The following is a 22240-nucleotide window of genomic DNA, read 5'->3' as shown; positions in this document are numbered from 1 at the left end:
TACTTTTTCCTTTTTTTTAAACAACAATTTCGGATTTCGTTAAAGACTTCTTTTAACCTCTAACTAATAGTAAAATAACATCTGCTTTGAACTAGAATTTGGACTTGTTTGTCGGTAGGGTGCTATTTTCTTAGCCGTAAAAAATAGTTTCTTCATATTTTTCTGCAAAAGTGTCAATTACCAAGAGAATTTCGTTACCTATTAACAAATGTCTTGCAGTATACAAATTAGTAACTTTAACCATCAAGGTATTAACCCAAATGTTTTTTTAAATGGTTACTTCAATGTTGTTGGTTGGATAAAAGAAGAGCTAATATCTTACGAGAAAACTTTGATATTCACTCCTTATTTACTTTACCAATTCATTAATAATAATATGCTTTTGAAAACCAAAATTTTGCCATAAAACTTAGTTTCTATCAATTTCTGTATTTTACCGAATTTCTAATGCGTCATTTCTTTATCGGCAAAACGCACCGTGGCAAACTAGTTTCGTTACTCCCAAAATTGTTTACACTATGGTTTGGACCTCTCACTTGTTTTCCTCATAAAAAAAGCTTTGTCGTAAATTTTGCTGGTGTTTGTTGTTTTGTTTGGTACCTTCGCGATAAAGACTACTAGATGTTTCTGGATTGTTCCCCTAGTGTTTTTTCTTTTAGTGGATGTAAGACAGAAAAAGTTAACTATTTATTTGAACAGCCCTCGCAATAAATAAAAAAATGTATAAACAAAAACACCATTTACAAAATAACATAACTTATGAAAATATACATATTTTTAATTTTTTTAGGAAAGAAAATATTATATAGTATTTGGTTAATATTATCGAAAATAAATGCTAAATAAACTTGACCTTTATATCATTAAACATATTAAAAATAGAGACAATACAGAAAATAACTTTTAACACTATTCTACAATATATGTATAGTGAAAAAATTTTCACCAGAAAAACGCATCGTAAAATTGACTGCTTAAATATTTACATATAACTTGGTGATGATTAATATTCAGTATACATGTATGTACATATGTATATGTACCATATGTTTGCGGAATATAGAAAAACCACCTGATCAAGAGTCTGTTTTATTGTTTACCAAATATCAACAACGCAGTTTAAAAAGCCGGCAAATGGCTCAAAGAGAGCGAGAGAATTCCATTAGAGTGGACCTTTCTGGAAGTTTGTTGAATGATCTATTAATGATTTTGATTTTTTATGTTTTTGGCTTTGTGTGAGTGGAAAATAACAGGGCTTTTGTAAGTCTCATGTTTCATATGTAAATACATATACATACATAGTATATAAAAATATATTTTAAAAATAAATTTTTGGGCATGTAAAGTAAATAAAAAACCTGATTAATACACAATAATGAAGCCCCATACGCCACAACAAAGCAGGAAGAAAGCTTGCTTATGCGTGTGCAAGGACTGATTGTTTACCTGTGTAAATTGTGAACTTTCAATGGAAGGTCGCTGGAATATCTCTGTTCGGAAACTAAATGTCAAACTGCATGAGAAATATGTAAGTATGTATTTATTTTCTTCTGTGATTTTGCAATCGAGTCAAGCGCTCTGAACAAAGAAAAGTGCAAATGAGTTCAACTAAATGGCTATAAATATGCACTCAGAGCTAACCACACCAACGCATAGTGCATTGGAAAAGCACTCTCGCCTGACTGTATGCTTTCCAATCGCTGCAAAAGTGGATTATAGAAACACGTATAGAAATCAGTTTTGGTTTTCTCTTTATTTTATAAGTAATACCTAAATCAAACTTCATAATTTGAAACGCACTAAGGCTTAGCAACTAAAACGTGTAAGTCTGAATTAGTTTAGGAATATTTAGAAGCTAAGAGTAATATCTTTTTTTGTTTGTGAAATTATAAGCGAATTAAAATTATTATAAAGTTCACAAAGTTTTCGCCGTTTGAAAAGTCGATGCACAGTTAAAATGCACAGTGTATTTCCAGGTGGCTTTTGTGGTTCTCTCTCTCGTTCTTTCCTTTTTCTCTTTTTCTTTGCTTCCAGCAACTGCTGTGATTTCAACCGTTTTTTCCTTTCCTTTAAATTCGAAGATTTCTTTTCTCCAACACTCTCCTTCTTTTCGCCGTTATTTCTTGCTCGCCCGCTGCCCCTCCTCCGATGCCCTGCATCAGTTCTTGCAGGCGGCCGCCTTCTTGTTGTTGTTGGTGTTCATAAGTTTTGTCAAAATTTTCCTGGAGTGTCCTGAAGGATCAAAATGGTTGGTGTGTTCGCTGGCCTCCTTTTTGGAACGCTGCTTTCCACTGTGTCCGGAGAAGATGTGCTTGTCATGGTCAAAGTTGTAGTGCTCGTACTCATCATCAAAGTGCGCCTCGGACATTATGATGGTTTTTGGTTGCAAAAAACTAACTGCGTTCTTAGTTTATTTTCTTTAAATTGTTTCTGCAGCTTGCAGACTGGCTTTAACTAATCTTTTTCCACTTTTTTTTTGCGGAATGAATTTTTTTCGGCCGGGCTACGGCCTTTTATAAGGCACGGGAGCTTTTTGTGTGCGGTGAAAGCTCCCTCTCTGTCAGAGTCGCCAGGCTTTCTTTTTTATATAGGTTTTTTCGGAATAAGACATTATTGAAGCTATTGTTAGCCAAAAATTATATAAAAGTTGTTTGGTTTTCGTAAGTTTTTATTTTTTTATTGATACATTTTTTATTTGACCTTTTTTAATAATTTATAGAGACTTTTTCGTCTCTGACAACCCTGTCTCTCTCTCAGCGAGAGAGTCGCTCTCTTTTTAAACATTTTTGCTGCGCAATTTAATTTTTTGTTGTTTACAAAGTGCGCGGTAAACAAAAAAAAAACACTTATGTATGTATCGCCAAACATAATATTTTGCCTTGTCCATTTATTTTAAATATTAAAGAACTTTTTATAATACCGACGTTTCAAAAGAATTATATAACACCCGCCCACCTTGGCCCTCAAGAACCGACCCCCAAAGTGCATTTACCCAGCATTTATTTCTCCACATTTTAATTATAGAATTAAATGCAACATGAGGTCTGGATGATCCATCACTACACCGTTCAAAATGTTTTACATTTCTCAAAAGTAATGCTTTGTTTTTTTTTTAAATTATTTACAAAAAATAAGCTAAACCAATACATACTTATTTTTATTTTACTAAACATACATACATATGTATGTACTTAGTACATATTTTTTATTTGCGTGCATTAGAACCTGATCGGCTGACCCAGTTCCCTCCCACCCGTATTGTATTTGTTTTCTTGTCTAAAAACCAAAAAGCTTTTAATTTGTTTGAGTTTATTTTTTTCTATAAATTACAGATGTTGCGTAGCCTTCTTGCGGTGATAAGGTGCCAACTATCGTTTTTGTTAGTCATTTAGCAGGTATTCGTTCAAAATATTGCTCTGGAAACGACGCAATAGTTCGTTATCACCTTCTTTGATAAGATAGATCGGCACAAACATTACTCGTTCAAGAACCTTCCACAATAAGTGTAGCACAACATTGTTTACAACTTATTGGTAGCACATTTTTTGTGATTGTTCGTGATGGATTCTTTTTGAACTTAAACAAGGGAGAACGGTACAGCCGAGTGCCCTATAAGATACCCGTTACTCAATTAAACAATATGCGTGACAAATTTAAATCTCGACGTCTATACCACCAGTAAAGGTGACACTCCATATATGTAGGCTGGTTGGTGTAAAAGACCTCCGAGGCTGGCCGGCGAAAAAGTGAGCGCCGCAGATGAGGTCGTAAGTGTTTCCTTCGACCTGTTACATTTTTTTCTAAAAATATGTATACCCTTTTAGTCAAAGACCAACAGGTGATCACTTTGCACGTGACATAAAATATACATATTTTTTATGAATGTTACGCGTCCCATACTTGATATTTTCAGCAGGATTCTCTTCTAACAAAAGGTTACAGAAGTTACCATCATAGTTTACCATATACTGATTTGTATGAAAAGTTTCTTCGCTTGTCATTAACTTCTTTTGGTAGTATCAACTGTTCGTTTCTGCTGAATTTCTATTTAATTGTTTCCTTTGGTAGTAGAGTTTTCAGTCGCTTATCGGTATTTGTATCCCTTTTGGCTTTGTTTTTGACTGCCTTTGTTTTTTTCTTAGACGTCGAAAAAGTCTCAATCACGGGGAGGTCAAAGTCATCGGGAAAGGCACTGTCCACCGTCTCCGAGAGCTCCAATTGCACCGCTTTCTCCGTGTGAACCCGCTGAACGTGTTCTTTCATTTTGTCGGACCGATGACTTCTAAACCCACACAGCTGGCACTTGTACCGACTCGGACCATTCTCAGTATGCTTTAAAGCGTGACGCTTGAGGTTCTTGCTCTGGCTGAACTTGCACCCGCAAATCTCGCAGATGAAATCCCTGCCCTGTTTGTGGGTTTCGATGTGCAGCTTAAGGTTCTCCTTGCGATTGGCCCGGTGTTTGCAGCCCGAAACAGTGCAGGCGAAGAATTCCCCAGTGTGGAGCAGTTTGTGGGACTTGAGTGCCTTCATGTGGGTGGTGCTGTAGCCGCAGACGTCGCAGAGCATCTGCTTCTCGGGATTGTGAACCAGAATGTGGTTACTGAGGCCCTGTTTCCACTTAAACCCCTTGCCGCAATGAGGACAAATGTGCGGCGTTTCCGTGGAGTGTTTCGGTTGGTGGACGAGCAGGGCAGCTCGGGTGGTGAACCGAGTTCCACATTGAAGGCAAAAGAAGGGCTTACGCAGATCACCGGAGTGTCTCCTTAAGTGCGTGTCATACTCCCGCCAGTCCAAGAAGCCCACTTCGCACAAGGAGCAGGTCAAATGCGAGGGCTCACAGCTCCCCATGTGCTCAATCATCTTTTGCACCTGGTAGCACTTGTAGTCGCAGCCGATGCAGTAGTTAACCTTGCTGCTGGACTTTACAGCTCGTGGGTTCTTAAGCTAAAAACGGAAGAAGTAATATGATGAGCAAAAAGGGATTAATATGTATCGCTACCTTAAAGTAACTCTGTCTATTCTCAAACATATCCTCCGCTTTCTTTGCAGGCTCTGGATTTACTTTCACCTCTCCAGGAGCTGCGTCCTCTAATGTTTCCTTGACCTCGCCCGAAGGCTGCAACTGGTAGAGATTGAGCAATTCTGTGACAGCCAGGATTTGCGCCAACTCCCGGAAGTGCGGCTCGTGGTCCTTGGACACGGATACAATGTCCTCGTAGAAGAAATCTACAATTGTGTGCAGGCACTGTGTGCAACTAAAATTTCGGATAGTGATCTTCAGCGGATTGTGAATGGAGAACTGCTGCTGCTTTTGGTTGGTGTTGATCAACTGGCTCTGGGCAGCCAGCACGCAGAAATGGACGCTCAAGCTGAGGGAATCATCTGAATCCAGTTCGAGGAGCAGGTCGCAGAACTGTCCGGTTCTCCGCTGGTTGTTCAAGTAATTTGACACCTTGGAGTGCAGTGGTTGGTGCAGCGTAGGTATGGATTGCACGGCCTGAGGATGCAACATTTTCCCAGTTTGGTGTTTTGTTTGATTTCAAATCAAAACAAGTAATGTAAATGAATGGACGCCAAAACAGCTGTTAAATAGTGTGCCCAAAAAGCGTTAGTTGAAAATACCGACAAAAAATACTGTCCAGTATACTCGGACGTTAGTTTTAAATTGAATAATTTTGTTTTGTTACATTTAAAATCATCTTATCATTTTGATCCTATTTTTTTTTTTTAGCAAATCTATTAAAAATGAATTGCTTAAATAACAAAATAATTGGGGATTCCAGGATTACTGGGACGATACTGTTCCACGGCGAATTAAGTAAATCTTGAAGTAATAGGAAAGTTAATCTTATTATTAATAGTACAACTTATTATAAATAATTAAAAACCAAGTAGAACGCACTTCTACAATAAGTGATAAAGTCATTACAAAACAAACCTTTTAAAAATTAAAAAACAAATACATCCCACCAGCGCATAAGAACAAATATGGTTGTATTACAAAAGATTATTGCCTTAAATGGAACTCGTAATGTTTATTCAAAACTTGGCCCTCAAATATCAACCGCTTACTTGGAAAGTGGGAAAGCTAACAAATAAAGAACTCATTTTATAAGCTCTTCTCGGTTCGGTTCTCGCATTGAGCTTCAGTTAATGGGCGACTTTGGATGTGAATTGTCGGAAACGGACTGATTTTAAGCTTTTTACAACAATTTAGTTAACCGGTGCGCAGTCGAATCAAATCGTAGCTCTTCCATTGTTTATCTTCCTATAGGAAATACGCGTATTCAACCTTCGAATCTAGTTGTTTTCTCAAATATCAAACCCCAAAGAACATTACACTGCCAATTAAAGTATAGTGAGAATGAACCAGTGCATGTAATTTGCAAATCGCTGAGAACTTGCGAACTTATTGTTTAGAATCTTATCAGATCGCGGTCAAACGTTCTACTTTCGCATCCACTGAAAATTCTATTTAGTTTGCTCAGTAAATGTAAATCGATTATAATCCTTCGGCTAGCATAAGGGCTAATTACTGGGAATCCCAGCGTAAACAGAGAATTTAATAACCTGCACGCAATTGAGATAGAGTCTAGGAAGTCGAAACTTTTCTTGCTAAGCTTTCGTGTCCGGTTCCAATTGTTCTAACAACCGCCAGCCCGACCATATAGAGCACATAGATAAACGCCGACCTGGCCCACTGGATTCGGGGTCTGGGTTTCAATTCATTAAGTCCGGAGCTCTCGACGCTAGCGGTTGATCAGTTCTGATCTCTCGGGGTGTCGTGTTTATATTACTGCTCTGATTCCGAACCGCTGATTAACGTCAGTTGCAATCAGCTCGAATCAGCAGTAATTCAATCAGAGATATGGTGGGAAAAGTTCTACAGCTTGCGGTGGCGGTTCTCCTTGTCTTCTGGACGAATGCGCAGACCGAATCCTACGAGGATCCCAACAGTCTCAAGCTTTGGCTGACCATCAGTGCCCGCAAGAGATTCGTCGAGGTTTCCTGGAGCAATGCTCCGGCGAACAAGGGTGATCATGTGCTGGTGACGAGACAGGATGCCCTCAGCTTCCAGAAGAAAGCCTCTCCCAAGCGCACTCCCTTGGCTTCCTTCAGCAGCGAGGAGGGCAGTGGATCCGGCGAGGGAGCGCCCAGCTTTGTGCCCATCAGTGGGTTCACCATTAGACCGGAGGCCAGAACGGCCAGAAACGAGGTGGAGCAGGAGTTCTGGGTGGCCAATGGAGGAGCCACTGAGGTGGTGGCGGCCATCCAGCCGAGTCAGGGTCTCTCCAGCCAGTGGTTCACCACCGGGCTGCCGTTCGATTACGAGCTCTCCAGGAATGCCACGATTCACACCTCCTGCTATGGCTTCTGGGCCAGCTACATTGACGCCCAGGGAAATATCCTGGCCAAGACGTGCCTCAAAGTGTTTCCCCGCTGGATGAACGAGCTGAAGTCCAAAATCGGGGAGATGCGCCTGCGGGATCTGTTCATTCCCGGAACCCACGACTCAGGGTCATATCGACCCAACTTCGATCCGCTGCTCAGGGAGAGTCTGGTTACCAAGTATGCTTTGACCCAGGACGACGACATCAGGGGGCAACTGATGCACGGGGTGCGCTATCTGGACATCAGGGTGGGCTACTACCGGAGCTCGCCGGAACCGTTCTTCATCTACCACGGGATCACCAAACAGCGTCCCCTGCAGGAGGTCATCAACCAAGTCCGCGACTTTGTCTACGATACCAACGAGATTGTCATCTTCGGACTCAAGGAGTTCCCAGTGGGTAAGTGTGTTAATTAATGGAACATAAAAAAAAACATTATAGGAAGCCTGTTTACTTTTGATCAATTTTTATTTTGATTCTGAAATTTTTAAAATTTATTTTACTAGATTTTTTCCTAGTCACTTCAAAATATTTAGATTCTTAGGCAGCTGTTGCTCGTAAAGTCTTGGTAGTTTTGAAATAAATATAAAACAGATAAAAGATAAACTTTCGATCTCACGAAGTATTTTTCTGGATGAAGATCACTAGACCGTCTGTTCGTCTGTATTTCGTATTTCGGCAAAACTGCGTATAGGAGCTTGGGTAATGTCATTGATCATGTAGATCGCAGTGATAAGAGAATAAGATAAAAGCGTTTAAAATGAAAATGTTTCATCTGAGTAATGGGATGCCTGCTTGTTTCTTTTCAATTTAAGAATCCCGCAATGTTTTAAGAAAATCAAATCCTATCCCAGTGAGTTCTAAAATTGTTCTTTTTGGTCTTTCAGGCTTTGGTAAAGGTCTTGGTGTTCACCGCCTGCTCATCAGCTACTTGCGGGATCAGTTCCAGGACATCATAGCTCATCCGTCGCTGACCTGGCGCGCATCCCTACGAGACATTTGGGCCCGGAAGCAGAACGTGTTCCTGGCCTACGACCACGAGGCGATGGTGGAGGAGTTCCCAGAGGTCCTGTTCGGATCCGTGGAACAGCGGTGGGGCAACAAGCAGTCGTGGCCACAGCTCGAGACCTATTTGCGCAACGTCAATGACTTCGACGTGTCGTGAGTTCATCTCAAGTTCTCGATTAGATAAAGTATATTTATCGCACTTTACTGCCGCAGTCGGTTCTCCAGTCGACCGGTGTCCGATATGGCGGAGTTGACCCCGGAGACCTGGGACGTCATCCTGGACAAGCAAGGTGGCCTCCGAAAGATGGCCGATAACGTTAACTGGCGGATCTCCCAGCTATATCGAAATGAACTGGGCACGAATGCCAATATTGTGTCGGCGGACTTCATTCGGGGCACCACCCTCGTTGAAACTGCCATAGAATATAATACTCGTAAGATCTATATGTGAATAGAAGCCACTATTTTCAGCGGTGTAATAATATGAAGGAGAGGTCAGTGGTTGGGACTGCTGTTTCTTTAAAAATTAAAACCAACGATGAGCAATCCAAGCACACGGCTGATTTTTGTTTAACTATTAGTAACAATAAAAAGGGAACTAAAATACATGGTTTCTAACAATTAAGTTGCCTCATTATTTTATAAAATGTATCGGCTTTTCGAACTTTTTTCCCAGCAAAAATAAATTTTATTTAATAAACTATGTATAAACAAAAAAGCTTCCAGCCTGCAAAACCTTTCCCATATTTTTGTTGTTTAAATGTATTCGTAAAGTTTGCAATAAATATTTCTTTCGTTGACCTCACGGCCTATAGTTTTTTATATATAAACAAAAACTATGTTTATATAACAATATCTTAATTTTGCGAACTTTTTTGTTTTTCACTTCCACAGAAATTTTTCTGATTCTTAAACTCCCGGCACATACATCAAATTTTTACAGCACATTTTGATTTTGACTTTTCATTTACCCAGATCGTTTACAGTCATAAATTGCCCAAAAACGAGACCAGAAATAATTTTTTTTTAACTTTCGTCGTACCTTAAGTGGAATTTGTAAGTCCGATAGTTTGGAAAAATTTAAATTAATAAAATTTTAAGAATTTCTTTATTAAAGAAGGTAAGTATAGCAAAAAAAAGTGATAACTACTTAATAATTTCTAAACATTATAAAATGAGCGGTCGACATTCTTTTATATTTTTAAGAAGATTTTTCAAGAAGATTTTGTACCTGCAGGTAATCAGTTAAGATGAAAGCTCATTGGTAGGAGAATTAAATACCGATACTTAGCATAAAAGCTAATTTCGGGAAATGCTTGTGTAAATAGAAATTTTAATGAAGAGCGAATTGAGGCTGCGTATACGAAGTCTAAGAATTTAGATTTTCATTTCCATATACATGTAGGTATGTTTTTCTGCAAGTATATGGATACAGCACACCCAGCCTTCATTAAGTTCGGAGCTCTCGACGAGGACGGTACATCATGGCAAAAATTTTGATGCTTTTAGTGGCGGTTCTTCATGTCTTCTTGGCGAAGGCGCAGGCGGAATCCTCCGAGGATCCCAACAGTCTCAAGATTTGGTTGACCATCAGTGCCCAAAACAGATCCCTGGAGGTTTCTTGGGTCAATGCTCCCGCGAACAGGGGCGACCGAGTTCTCGTGACAAAACAAGACGCCTTCAGCTTCCAGAAACAGAAGACTTTCTGGGAAGTCAACGGTGGAGCCACCAAGGTGGTGGCGGGCATTAAGCCGACTCGTGGACTCTCCACCGAGTGGGTCACCACGCGCGTTCCCTTCGATTACAATTTGTCTAAGAATGTGACTATCGGAACCACCTGTTACGGATTTTGGGCCAGCTACATCGACGGGAAAGGCAAAATCCTGGCGAAATCCTGCCTCAAGGCTTTTCCTCGCTGGATGAACGAACTGAGGCCCAAAATAGAGAACTTGCGCCTGCGAGACCTACTTATTCCCGGATCCCATTACGCCGGCGCATATCGTCCAAACTTCGATCTGAAGAACGAAACTATTTTGACAAAGACTCGTCTGGCCCAGGATGAGGAGATTAGAGGACAACTGATGCATGGAGTGCGTTACCTGGAACTTTATGTGAACTACCATAGGAACCGGTTGGATACCTATAATCATGAAATTTTCACAATGCCACTTAGGACGGTGATCAGGGAGATTTCGAACTTTGTTTCAGAGACCAATGAGATTGTTATAGTTGGAATTAGGGAATTTTGGGGTAAGGTTGCAACACAATATTAACTGATAAAAAGAAAATAAGATAAGATTAAGTCTGAGGCCTAAAAATCATTGTCATTTCTCAAGTTTTGAAAATCATAATGTCCTTGATAGCAAACAAAAGATTAATGTCTAATTAAAACCCCCAAAGATTTTTTTACGGAGTTAGCCGAATTTTTGCGGGACGAGTTCAAGGATCAGATAGTTGACCCTTCGCTGACCTGGAACGCAACATTGGGAGAGATCTGGGCTAGGAAGCAGAACGTGTTGCTGACAATTGACGACCCGGAAGGGTTGAGTAAATCCCCTGAACTATATTTCCAGTCCCCTGAAGAACGAAGTGGTAACAATCGGACTTGGAAAATAGTTGAGACGTATTTCCGCGGTCAATACGCAGGATTGTGAGTTCATATACAAAATCAATTTCCGGTTTACTCTTTAATTATCTTTGTTCTTTCTTTTCCCCGCAGGAAGGATTCAAAGGATCCGTGAGTTTGTCGTATAGTTTATACTATATGGGTTAATTTATCCCATTTGGTTTTCCAGTCGACCGGTGGCTGATTTGGCAGCTTTGACCGCGACGGACGACGACCTCTGGTATGGCCGTGTTGGATTGCGTGAACTGGCCGATGACGGAAATCGGAGGTTCTCCCAGCTATATCGAAATGAATTGGGCAGCCGAGCCAACATTGTGTCGGCCGAATTCATAAGAGGCACCACACTCGTGGAAACAGCCATAGAAATCAATACTCGGAAGACTAAATTGTGAAGGAAATGCTCTTCTCGGTCGTTTTATAAGTGTTTATAAATCTACGATATTAATTTTATAACCGAAGTTGCAATAAACAGAGTTCTACATTTTTGTAGTTATCGAATTATATTAAACCCAGAAGGGAAAGCTAAAGTCGATGCGTCGACTTTCAGATGTCGCAAGGCTGAAAAGTTGTTGGGCATAAACCTCAAAATAACTGAACAGAAAACTCTGGGAGCCGCTGAATTTCGAGGTTTGAAGCATAAATGTGGGTGTATCTCATTTCCTTTAATCCTACAAAAATAGATGCCAATATTCTAGCTTAATTTAAATTAAAGATAGGCGTAATATAAGAGCTTATAGCTTATATAGCTTTTATACCCTTGGAGACATTTATATAGTTAGTTCGATCTTTCGCGTCGGCGATAAAGTTTAATAAACAGTCCATCTCCAGTTTTCTCAAATTTTCCATAATTTTGCACATTTTACAATATGTAAATATCTTTTAAAAAATACATTTTTATATTTATTAATGTAATGAGTTGATGATGAAGAACATCGAAGCTTTTTCGATTTTTTTGTTGATTTTCTATATGATGTAGTTGTCCGATTTAAATTCGAAATTCAAGAGTCTTTAGAAAACTCTATATTGAAAAAATTGTGCTTGTATATTAAACTAAAAGTATAATTTTGGATGGATTTCTTTAATTTTCCTATTGCAGGTATGTTATAGTCATCCGAATTTCATTACTTTTAATGACTAGTTTATAAAAAACTGATAGATGGACAGACGAAACTTCCAGATCGGTACAGATAGTGGTGGGGATCTAGAATATAAATTTTGTTATGGTGTCTCCTTTACCGCGATGCAAACTTCTGACTGATATTTAAATACTCTGCAAGGGTATTAAAAAAATTTTGGCGCCTCAGAATCTCGCTGTTTTCTAAAATCTTGAAAAAGCTTTATCCCAATATTCAAATTTTGCAAATTATAAATACTTGTCTTCCCTGAGCTTTTAGCATACATGCAAAGGTCTAAAAACTACAGGCTAGATAGGCATTTTAATGGCCGCCACGCGACTTGGGAATCTAAACAAAAAATATTTGCTTAGACAGTTTTTAACGTTATTATACTCTTGCAGAGGGTATTATAAATTCAGTCAGAAGCTTGCAACGCAGTGAAGGGGAGACCTCTGACCCCTTAAAGTATAAATGTTCTTGATCAGCGTCACGATCTGAATCAAACTACGTCTGTGCGTCTCTCCGTCTGTCTGTTTCCATGTTAACTAGTCTCCCAATTTTAAAGATATCTTCCTGAAACTTTATCAAAAGTTGTGTAATTTTTGTACGCAATAGGCCGGATGAAAAAATGATGCGAAAAAATTATTACGCCGATGTTTTTGATCATATCGATTTTTTCGATAATAACTACTGTTGAATTTCGAACTCAATTTTATTGAAATCGGATTACTATATCATATATTTGCCGAAAATCTATATAGAACTAATGGACATGAAATGATAACGTCGTTGTTTTATATTTATATTTATATTATATTATACATATTTTATATTTTTATAAAGCGACCATGATATTTTGAGTGCCAAGTTTTTTAACCCGCCTTGAATCAGAAACAAATTTTATAATAGGAAAGACCGAGAAAAAAAACAGTTTTAACTGTATGGAACAAAATTATATTATCGATGTATTTTTATCATAAAAAGACGATTTTTTGGATATAATTTTCTAAAAGCTCCTGAAATTGAAAATAAATTTCAAGCAAATAAGACGGCTAATTGTGCTAGAAACAATAGTTGAAAATAGGCAAAAATTAATAGAAAAATCGTCATTACTTCGATGTAGTTTAGCCCTTATGCATTTTGCTCGACATTTGTGGTAACTGCAAGGGTATATCAGCTTCGGCTTTAACTTTAAGTATAAGCATCTATCTAAATGTGTTAATATATTACTATTATATACAAGAAATTTCCTTCTGACTACAAAGCCTGATTGTTTATGCTTATCCAATATAATCGTAAATAATGCTAAATTGCTAAAAGTCTAAGAATCTATGTTTTATAACACAATCATTTTCTGCACGCTCTCTGTATGCAAATGTATATAAAGCATATGGATACAGCACACCCAGCCTTCATTAAGTTCGGAGCTCTCGACGAGGACGGTACATCATGGCAAAAATTTTTCTGCTTTTAGTGGCAGTTCTTCATGTCTTCTTGGCGAAGGCGCAGGTGGAATCCTCCGAGGATCCCAACAGCCTCAAGATTTGGTTGACCATCAGTGCCCAAAACAGATCCGTGGAGGTTTATTGGGTCAATGCTCCCGCGAACGAGGGCGACCAAGTTCTCGTGACAAAACGAGACGCCTCCAGCTTCCAGAAGAAACTCAAGAAAAGGAAGACTGTCTGGAAAGCCAACGGAAGAGCCAACAAGGTGGTGGCGGCCATTTTACCGAGTCGCGGACTTTCCACCGAATGGGTCACCACGGAAGTGCCCTTTGATTACGATTTGTCCAAGAATGTGACTATCGAAACCACCTGTTACGGATTCTGGGCCAGCTACATCGACGCGGAGGGTAAAATCCTGGCGAAATCCTGCCTCAAGGCTTTTCCTCGCTGGATGAACGAACTGAGACCCAAAGTAGAGAACTTCCGCCTGCGAGATCTGTTTATTCCCGGATCCCATTTCGCCGGTGCATACCGTCCAAACTTCGATCTGAAGCGCCAAACTATTATGACGAAGACTCGTCTGGCCCAGGATGAGGAGATTAAAGGACAACTAATGCATGGAGTGCGTTACCTGGAAGTCCAAGTGGTATACCATCGGAACCAGTTTGACTCCTATAATAATGACATGAACACAATGCCACTAAGAACGATTATCACGGAGATTTCGAACTTTGTGGAGCAGACCAACGAGATTGTCATACTTGGGATTAAGAAATATTGGTGTAAGGTTACAACACAATACTAACTGATAACAAGAAAATAAGATAAGAATAAGTCTAAGGCCAAAAAATCATTGTCAATCGGCTAAAAAAAGTTTTTTAAGATCGATTTGAAACTCATATTGTCCTTGATAGCAAGCTAAAGTTTAATGTCTAATTAATATTCCCAAAGGTTTCCATCTGGGGACGTGTGATGATGGGGAACAGAAGTTAGCCAGACATTTAAGGGACGAGTTCGGGGATCGGATAGTTGACCCTTCGCTGACCTGGAACGCAACCTTGGGAGAGATCTGGACTAGGAAGCAGAACGTGTTGGTGACTTTCGACGACCCGGAGGTGTTAAAGAAATTCCCTGAACTGTATTTCCAGTCCGTTGAAGAACGGAGTGGTAACAGTCGGACTTGGGATCGAGTTGAGACGTATTTCCGCGATCAATACGCAGGATTGTGAGTTGATATACAAAATCATATCTCAGATTACTCTTTACAAATCCTCTTTCTTTCTTTTCCCCGCAGGAAAGATTCGAAGAATCCGTGAGTTTGTTTTATAGTCTATACTATACAGGTTCTTTTATCCCATTTGGTTTTCCAGTCGACCGGTGGCTGATTTGGCAGCTTTGACCGCGACGGACGAGGACCTCTACTACGGTCGTGTTGGATTGCGTGAACTGGCCGATGACGGAAATCGGAGGTTCTCCCAGCTATATCGAAATGAATTGGGCAGATCTGCCAACATTGTGTCGGCCGAATTCATAAGGGGCACCACACTCGCGGAAACAGCCATAGAATTCAATACTCGGAAGACTAAATTGTGAAAGAAATGCTCTTCTCGGTCGTTTTATAAATGTTTAAACCTCTAAGATATTAATTTTATAACCTACATTGCAATAAACGGGGACAGAGTTCAACATTTTATTTAGTCATTAAATAAATGTGGGTGTATCACATTTCCGTTAATCTTATGGAATAAATCCCAAAATTCTAGCTTAATTTAAATAAAAGATAGGCGTAAGATAAGAGCATATAGCTTTTAAAGCTTTAATACCCTTACCGTTCGATCTTTATAGCGTCGGTGATAAAGTTTACTAAACAGTACATCTCCAGTTTTCTCAAATTTTCCATTATTTTGCACATTTTTTTCAAAGCTTAACAATATGTAAATATGATATAACATCTTTTAAAAAATACTTTATTATAAATATATTTATTAATGTAATAAGTTGATGGTGAAGAACATCGCAGTTTTTCCGATATTTTATTGATTTTCTGTTTCCTTAAATCTTGAAAAATCTTTCTCCCAATATTCTAGCTTTTGCAATTTAAAAATACTTGTCTTCCCTAAGCTTTTAGCATACATGCAAAGGTCTAAAAACTACAGGCTAGATAGGCATTTTAATGGCCGCCACGCGACTTGGGAATCTAAACAAAAAATCTGTGTTTCGACTGTTTTTAACGTCAATATACTTTCGCAGAGAGCATTATAAATTCAGTCAGAAGTTTGCAACGCAGTGAAGGGACACTTCAGACCCCTAAAGCATACATATTTTTGATCAGCATTACGAATTGAATCGAAACACGTCTGTACGTCTGTCTGTTTCTATGTTAACTAATCTCCCAGTTTTAAAGATATCTTCCTGAAACTCTATCATCAGTTGTGTAATTTTTGCACGCATTATAAGGTCGGAATTATTATTTATTTTCATATCACGATTATGATATTTTAAGTGTCAAATTTCATAAGAATAGGAAAGACCGAAAAAAAACAGTTTTAAATGTATGGAACAAAATTATACTATCAAGGTTTTTTATCATAAAAAGACGATTTTTTGGATATAGTTTTCTAAAAGCTCTTTAAAATAATAACTTTAAAATAAATTTCATGCAAATAAGAAGGCTATATAATTGTCCTAGGAACAATAGTAGAAAATAGGGAAAAATTAATTACTTCGATGTTGTTTAGCCCTTATGCATTTTGCTCGACATTTGTGGTAACTGCAAGGGTATATCAGCTTCGGCTTTAACTTTAAGTATAGGCATCTATCTAAATGTGTAAATATATTACTATTATATACAAGAAATTTCCTTCTGTTACAAAGCCTGAAACAATTTAGTAGAATACTGGGACGGATTGTTTATGCTTATCCAATATAATCGTTAAATAATGCTAAATTGCTAAAAAGGGATGTGGTGTATAGAAAGTCTAAGAATCTATGTTTTATAACACAATCATTTTCTGTACGCTCTCTGTATACAAATGTATATAAAGCATATGGAAGCAGATCTACCAGTCTTTATTAAGTTCGGAGCTCTCGACGAGGACGGTACATCATGGCAAAAATTTTGCTGTTTTTAGTGGCGTTTCTTCATGTCTTCTTGGCGAAGGCGCAGGCGGAATCCTCTGAGGATCCCAACAGTCTCAAGATTTGGTTGACCATCAGTGCCCAAAACAGATCCGTGGAGGTTTCTTGGGTCAATGCTCCCGCGAACGAGGGAGACCAACTGCTCGTGACAAAACAAGATGCCTTCAGCTTTCAAAAGAAACTCCAGCCCCATAAGGGAGATCAAGAATTATGGGAAGCCAACGGTGGAGCCATCGAGGTGGTGGCGGCCATTCAACCAAGTCGGGGACTCTCCACCGAGTGGATCACCACGCAAGTGCCCTTTGATTACAATCTGTCTAAGAATGTAACTATCGCAACCACCTGTTACGGATTTTGGGCCAGCTACATCGACGCGGAGGGTAAAATCCTGGCGAAATCCTGCCTCAAGGCTTTTCCTCGCTGGATGAACGAACTGAGACCCAAAGTAGAGAACTTGCGCCTGCGAGATCTGTTTATTCCCGGATCCCATTTCGCCGGTGCATACATTCCAAACTTCGATCTGAAGCGCCAAACTATTATGACGAAGACTCGTCTGGCCCAGGATGAGGAGATTAAAGGACAACTAATGCATGGAGTGCGTTACCTGGAAGTCCCATTGGTATACCATAGGAACCTGTTTGACTCCTATAATAATGACCTCTTCACGATGCCACTAGGAACGATTCTCAAGGAGATTTCGAACTTTGTAAAAGAGACCAACGAGATTGTCATTCTTGGAATTAAGGATTTTTGGTGTAAGGTTGCAATAGAATAATAATTGATTACAAGAAAATGAGATAGGATTTTTAACCTAAATCATATGTACGAATAAGTCTGAGGCCAAAAAATCATTGTCAGTCGGCTAAAAAACGTTTTTCACAATCAATTTGAAACTCATATTGTCCTTGATAGTAAACAAAAGTTTAATGTCTAATTAAAATCCCCAAAGGTTTTCATCTGAGGACGTGTGATGATGGGGAACAGAAGTTAGCCAGACATTTAAGGGACGAGTTCGGTGATCGGATAGTTGACCCTTCGCTGACATGGAACGCATCCTTGGGAGACATTTGGGCTAGGAAGCAGAACGTTTTGCTGACCTTTGACGACCCGGAAATGTTGAAAAAATTCCCAGAACTATATTTCCAGTCAGTTGAAGAACGGAGTGGAAACAATCGGACTTGGGAAATAGTTGAGACGTATTTCCGCGATCAATACGCAGGATTGTGAGTTCATATACAAAATCATATCGCAGTTTTCTCTTTACTTATCCTTTTTCTTTCTTTTCTCCGCAGAAAAAATTTAAAGAATGCGTGAGTTTGTCGTATAGTTCATACTATACTATATTGGTTCATTTATCCGATTTGGTTTTCCAGTCGACCGTTGGCTGATTTGGCAGTTTTGACCGCGACGGAAGAGGACCTCTGGTATGGCCGTGTTGGATTGCGTGAACTGGCCGATGACGGAAATCGGAGGTTCTCCCAGCTATATCGAAATGAATTGGGCAGATCTGCCAACATTGTGTCGGCCGAATTCATAAGGGGCACCACACTCGCGGAAACAGCTATTCAATTCAATACCCGAAAGACTAAATTGTGAAAGAAATGCTCTTCTTTTTATAAATTTAATAAATGTTTATAGCCCTACGATATTAATTTTATAACCGAAATTGCAATAAACAGAGTTCAACATTTTATTTATTTATTAAATTAAATTAACCAGAAGGGAAAGCTAAAGCTGAAACGTTGTTGGGCATAAACCTCAAAATCATATGACAGAAAACTCTGGGTGCCGCTGAATTTCGTGACTTGTAAGCATAAATGTGGGTGTATCTCATTTCCTTTCATATTACAATAGCTCTTCCCCCATATTCTATCTTATGCAAATTAAAGATAAGCATAAGTCAAAATCTTATAGCTTATATACTATAGCAGACATTTCTATTGTTAGTTTGATCTTTATAGCATCAGCGATAAAGTTTCTCCGTTTTTTTTTTTTTTTTTCGGTATGATGTAGTCATCCTTCTTGTGCGATACAGATGGTATATATACTTTATATGGTGTCCTTAAATCTTATATCACATTTTCCAAAATCTTGAAAAAGCTTTATCCCAGCTTTTGCAATTAAGAAATACTTACTAAAAACTACAGGCTAGATAGGCATTTTAATGGCCGCCACGCGACTTGGGAATGTAAACAACAAAATCTTTGTTTAGACTGTTTTTAACGTTATTATATTCTTGCAGAGGGAATTATAAATTCAGTCAGAAGTTTGCGTCGCAGTGAAGGAGACAACTCAAACCGTTTAAAGTATATATATTCTTCATCAGCGTCACGATCTGAATCAGACTACGTCTGTCCTTCTTTCTGTTTCTATGTTAACTAGTCTCCCAATTTTAAAGATATGTATCTTCCTGGAACTTTATCAAAAGTTCTGTAATTTCTGCATGCAATATATAGGTCGGAACAGGCCGGATCTGGCGACCATATCGGATAGCTCACATACGAGAGATCAAAAAAATGACAGGAAAAATTACGATGCCGATGTTTTTGATCATACCGATTTGACTTTTTCGACTGCCATTGAATTTATATAGCTGTCATATGAACAATAGTTGGAAATATGGAAAATGAATAGAAAATCGTCATAGCTTTGATGTTGTTTAGCCTTTATGTATTTTGTTCGACATACATACATATTTAATGATTGCAAGGGTATATACAGCTGTGTTCATAATAATAGCAGTGCTGATGACGTAAATGTTTAAGATCGAAAAATCATAGTATAAACACTAAATTGGGACAAATTTGGTTTACATCAACATAATATATTTAATTTTAATTATGTTAACATTTGTTTCAGTTTAATAACTCCATTTTTTTCGAAAATATTCATAATAACAAAATAATAACGACAAAATGTGCTGTTCATAATAATAGCAGTGTTACCAAAAAAAATTAAAAAATTTAACAAATCTTAAAAATAACTTAATACAATTAACAATAATGATAAATATTAACTAATTTTTTGTCGTAAAACCTTTATTGGCTATAACAGCTTCACACCTACGTGGCATGGAGTCCACCAAGTCCTGGCAACGCTTGGGGGGAATCTGCGCCCACGCATCCGGTACAAATTGCCAAATCTGCGACTTTGAAGTCGGGGATTTCTTTGCCACATATCGCTTGATGTCCCCCCATAAATTTTCAATCGGATTTAAATCCGGGGACTGTTCTGGACACGACATTAATTCAATGTTTTCTTGAATAAACCAGCTCTTAGCCAATTTGGTGGTATGTTTTGGGTCGTTATCCTGCTGGAATGACCATTTTAAGGGCATATCCCACTGTGCATAAGGAAGCATAACATTTTTGAGTATGTCCACATAGACGTGTTGGTCCATGATCCCATAGATCATATGTATGCGACCCACGCCGCTGTACGAAAAACAAGCCCATACCAATATTTTAAGGCCACCGTGCTTAACGGTCTTAAGAGGGTGGTTTGGGTGGTACTCAGTGTTTGGGGGTCGTCGGACATACTGTCTTGAGCCTGTCCCACCAAACAAGACCAGTTTGGACTCATCTGTCCAAAGAATACTGCGCCATTTCGTCACTGGCCAGTACAAATGGCTTTTGGCAAACTCCAATCGAGCTTGGATATGCCTTTTACCAAGTAATGGCACCTTTCGGGGGCTTCGCGCATTTAAATTTCCATTTACTAATCGAAGGTGAATGGTGACGTCGCTGATCCCCAACTTCAGCTCCACTTTTACATCCCTAGAAGATGCAAGAGGATTCGCTTTGCTGAAGCACACTATTCGTCGGTCCTTAATATCGGTTGTTTTTCGTTTGGGCCCACGTGTTTTGGACTTCCAATCATATTTAAATGGCATTGGATGCCATAAATGGCATTGGATACCATTTTGGTAAAACAAATTACCATATCTTGGATTTGTTGATAGGTTTTTCCCTGCTTTCTAAGCTGAACTATCAAATTCCTCTCTTCCTCTGAACAGTGTTGTCCTCTACCCACTAAAATTAAAATTTTTGCATGGTTATTGTGTATTTTCATTTAAATTATATTAATTAACTCAAGCAAACTCACTTTTTGCAAAATTTTTAATGTTTTCGGCACTTTTTGTGGATTAAAATGAAAAACTGCTATTATTATGAACAGCCAAAAACTTGTGATTTTGCACAAGAATGTCCAAAAAACGAAAATAAAAAGCAAATCTAATGGAACTTTTTTAGTTTTCCTATCTCTATATTCCATTTTACAAAAAAAATGATCAAGCGATCAACTAACGAAAAGGAATATGCTAAAATTACCGTTGTTTTACTTCGTTGCTATTGCACTGCTATTATTATGAACACAGCTGTAAGCTTCGGCTTGCCGAAGCTAGCTTCCTTTCTGGTTTTTGACGATTTTTTATATATAGATTATATGTCGGACGACTACCGATTTTCATAAAATTTGATTAGAATTCCACGCCGGTGATGTTTCCCGCGTCGACTCCAGCGGCGGCACCGAGTCTCGCTACTGGTCTTTCTCGGCTTAGAGGATGTTAGGCAGAACCTGCCTAGCGGGGCTAAGCTAGTGGTGCCTGCAGTCACCACTCTTCGCTCCACACCCGGAGTTCGGTCTGAAATTCGTCGGCCCGGCACCTGCAGCAGGTCCCCACTCTCGTGTGAATCGACGCCCGGTTGCCTCGCACAACCCCACTGGATCTTCAACGGCCCCGGAATCTCAGCAGATTTCCACTCTCGTGAAAACCGACACCGTGTCGCTTACATTCACGCCAAGAATCCACCAACCTATACCTTACCTCTGGATTTCAGTTTATGTTTTTGTTAGTTGATACTTCGCTGACCTGGAGCGCATCCTTGGGGGACATGTGGAAGCATAAACGGAATGTGATGTTGTCTTACGACCACAAAGCAATGCAAGTGGAGGTTCCAAATGTCATTTTCGGTCCTCTGGATAACAGGTGGGGAAACAAGCAGACTTGGGCCAAACTTGAGACGTATTTGCGGTTTTCGTATGTTTTCGAGAAAGTTTATTTCCAGAATAATATTTTAGTAGATGTCATTTATCCCTTTTTGTTCCTGCAGGAATCGAGATGGGGATACGCCGCAGAGTGATATGGCGGAGTTGACACCACGTTAGCATGATCTAGTAATAAGCATAAGGGCAAATATGCCAACATCGTGTCAACGGATTTTATACGAGGAACCCCAATCGCGGAAACTGCTTTAAAATATAACGAGCACTTCGTTGGAAATGCTTGGAATAAATCGGTTCTTTCGTCGGTTTTTTTTAAGTAAAGGTTTAATAATACATTTATTTGCTAAGCGGTTAAGTCGGACATCATTATGCTGCTTATTGTACTGCTGTGTAGCTTCCCTAAACATGTCACATTTTGTTTTATAGTTTGTTCCCATCAAAGCGCAATTAATTGATTCCTGATTGTATTAAAAATTAGGTTTGTAACACCTAGCAACAAAATCTAAAGTA

The 22240-nt window shown here is 39.0% G+C and overlaps 5 protein-coding genes and 1 pseudogene across 5 annotated transcripts; 4 read left to right on the top strand and 2 right to left on the bottom strand.

Annotated features, from left to right (window-relative positions):
- Window positions 1–1734: 1734 nt before the first annotated feature.
- LOC108093513 (nuclear protein 1) lies at window positions 1735–2494 on the bottom strand. The gene has a single exon (XM_017193605.2). The coding sequence runs from the start codon at window positions 2366–2368 to the stop codon at window positions 2159–2161; it is 210 nt and encodes a 69-aa protein (XP_017049094.1). The 5' UTR covers window positions 2369–2494; the 3' UTR covers window positions 1735–2158.
- An 891-nt stretch (window positions 2495–3385) lies between these two features.
- Window positions 3386–5954, bottom strand: LOC108093512 (zinc finger protein OZF). Its single transcript, XM_017193603.2, has 2 exons — window positions 5003–5954; window positions 3386–4947 (listed from the first exon to the last, which is right to left on the bottom strand). Exons 1-2 carry the CDS (start codon window positions 5513–5515, stop codon window positions 4045–4047), a joined length of 1416 nt encoding a protein of 471 aa, XP_017049092.1. The 5' UTR covers window positions 5516–5954; the 3' UTR covers window positions 3386–4044.
- Window positions 5955–6133: 179 nt separating this feature from the next.
- Window positions 6134–9207, top strand: LOC108093517 (PI-PLC X domain-containing protein 1-like). Its single transcript, XM_017193609.1, has 3 exons — window positions 6134–7793; window positions 8282–8555; window positions 8616–9207. Exons 1-3 carry the CDS (start codon window positions 6872–6874, stop codon window positions 8851–8853), a joined length of 1434 nt encoding a protein of 477 aa, XP_017049098.1. The 5' UTR covers window positions 6134–6871; the 3' UTR covers window positions 8854–9207.
- Window positions 9208–9886: 679 nt separating this feature from the next.
- On the top strand, window positions 9887–11420 carry LOC108093468 (annotated as a pseudogene).
- A 2160-nt stretch (window positions 11421–13580) lies between these two features.
- LOC108093474 lies at window positions 13581–15281 on the top strand. The gene is made up of 4 exons (XM_017193560.2): window positions 13581–14370; window positions 14540–14813; window positions 14883–14900; window positions 14959–15281. Exons 1-4 carry the CDS (start codon window positions 13593–13595, stop codon window positions 15179–15181), a joined length of 1293 nt encoding a protein of 430 aa, XP_017049049.1. The 5' UTR covers window positions 13581–13592; the 3' UTR covers window positions 15182–15281.
- Window positions 15282–16694: 1413 nt separating this feature from the next.
- Window positions 16695–18353, top strand: LOC108093467. Its single transcript, XM_017193551.1, has 4 exons — window positions 16695–17481; window positions 17676–17949; window positions 18019–18036; window positions 18100–18353. Exons 1-4 carry the CDS (start codon window positions 16695–16697, stop codon window positions 18320–18322), a joined length of 1302 nt encoding a protein of 433 aa, XP_017049040.1. The 3' UTR covers window positions 18323–18353.
- The last annotated feature ends 3887 nt before the right edge of the window (window positions 18354–22240 follow it).

Source organism: Drosophila ficusphila, unplaced genomic scaffold (genome assembly GCF_018152265.1).
Source record: "Drosophila ficusphila isolate 14025-0441.05 unplaced genomic scaffold, ASM1815226v1 contig_607, whole genome shotgun sequence".
NCBI classification, from domain to species: Eukaryota; Metazoa; Arthropoda; class Insecta; order Diptera; family Drosophilidae; genus Drosophila; species Drosophila ficusphila.
This window is presented reverse-complemented; position numbering and strand designations above follow the sequence as displayed.

What these genes read in the sequence shown, in the direction of transcription:
- LOC108093517 (XM_017193609.1), top strand. Translation starts at nt 6,872, where the DNA reads ATGGTGGGAAAAGTTCTACAGCTTGCGGTGGCGGTTCTCCTTGTCTTC. An exon ending in ACTCAAGGAGTTCCCAGTGG is followed by an intron (nt 7,794 to 8,281) that starts GTAAGTGTGTTA and finishes TTGGTCTTTCAG; the next exon opens with GCTTTGGTAAAGGTCTTGGT. An exon ending in GTCAATGACTTCGACGTGTC is followed by an intron (nt 8,556 to 8,615) that starts GTGAGTTCATCT and finishes TTACTGCCGCAG; the next exon opens with TCGGTTCTCCAGTCGACCGG.
- LOC108093512 (XM_017193603.2), bottom strand. Translation starts at nt 5,515, where the DNA reads ATGTTGCATCCTCAGGCCGTGCAATCCATACCTACGCTGCACCAACCA. An exon ending in ATAGACAGAGTTACTTTAAG is followed by an intron (nt 4,948 to 5,002) that starts GTAGCGATACAT and finishes TTCCGTTTTTAG; the next exon opens with CTTAAGAACCCACGAGCTGT.
- LOC108093474 (XM_017193560.2), top strand. Translation starts at nt 13,593, where the DNA reads ATGGCAAAAATTTTTCTGCTTTTAGTGGCAGTTCTTCATGTCTTCTTG. An exon ending in TGGGATTAAGAAATATTGGT is followed by an intron (nt 14,371 to 14,539) that starts GTAAGGTTACAA and finishes ATATTCCCAAAG; the next exon opens with GTTTCCATCTGGGGACGTGT.
- LOC108093467 (XM_017193551.1), top strand. Translation starts at nt 16,695, where the DNA reads ATGGCAAAAATTTTGCTGTTTTTAGTGGCGTTTCTTCATGTCTTCTTG. An exon ending in TGGAATTAAGGATTTTTGGT is followed by an intron (nt 17,482 to 17,675) that starts GTAAGGTTGCAA and finishes AAATCCCCAAAG; the next exon opens with GTTTTCATCTGAGGACGTGT.
- LOC108093513 (XM_017193605.2), bottom strand. Translation starts at nt 2,368, where the DNA reads ATGTCCGAGGCGCACTTTGATGATGAGTACGAGCACTACAACTTTGAC.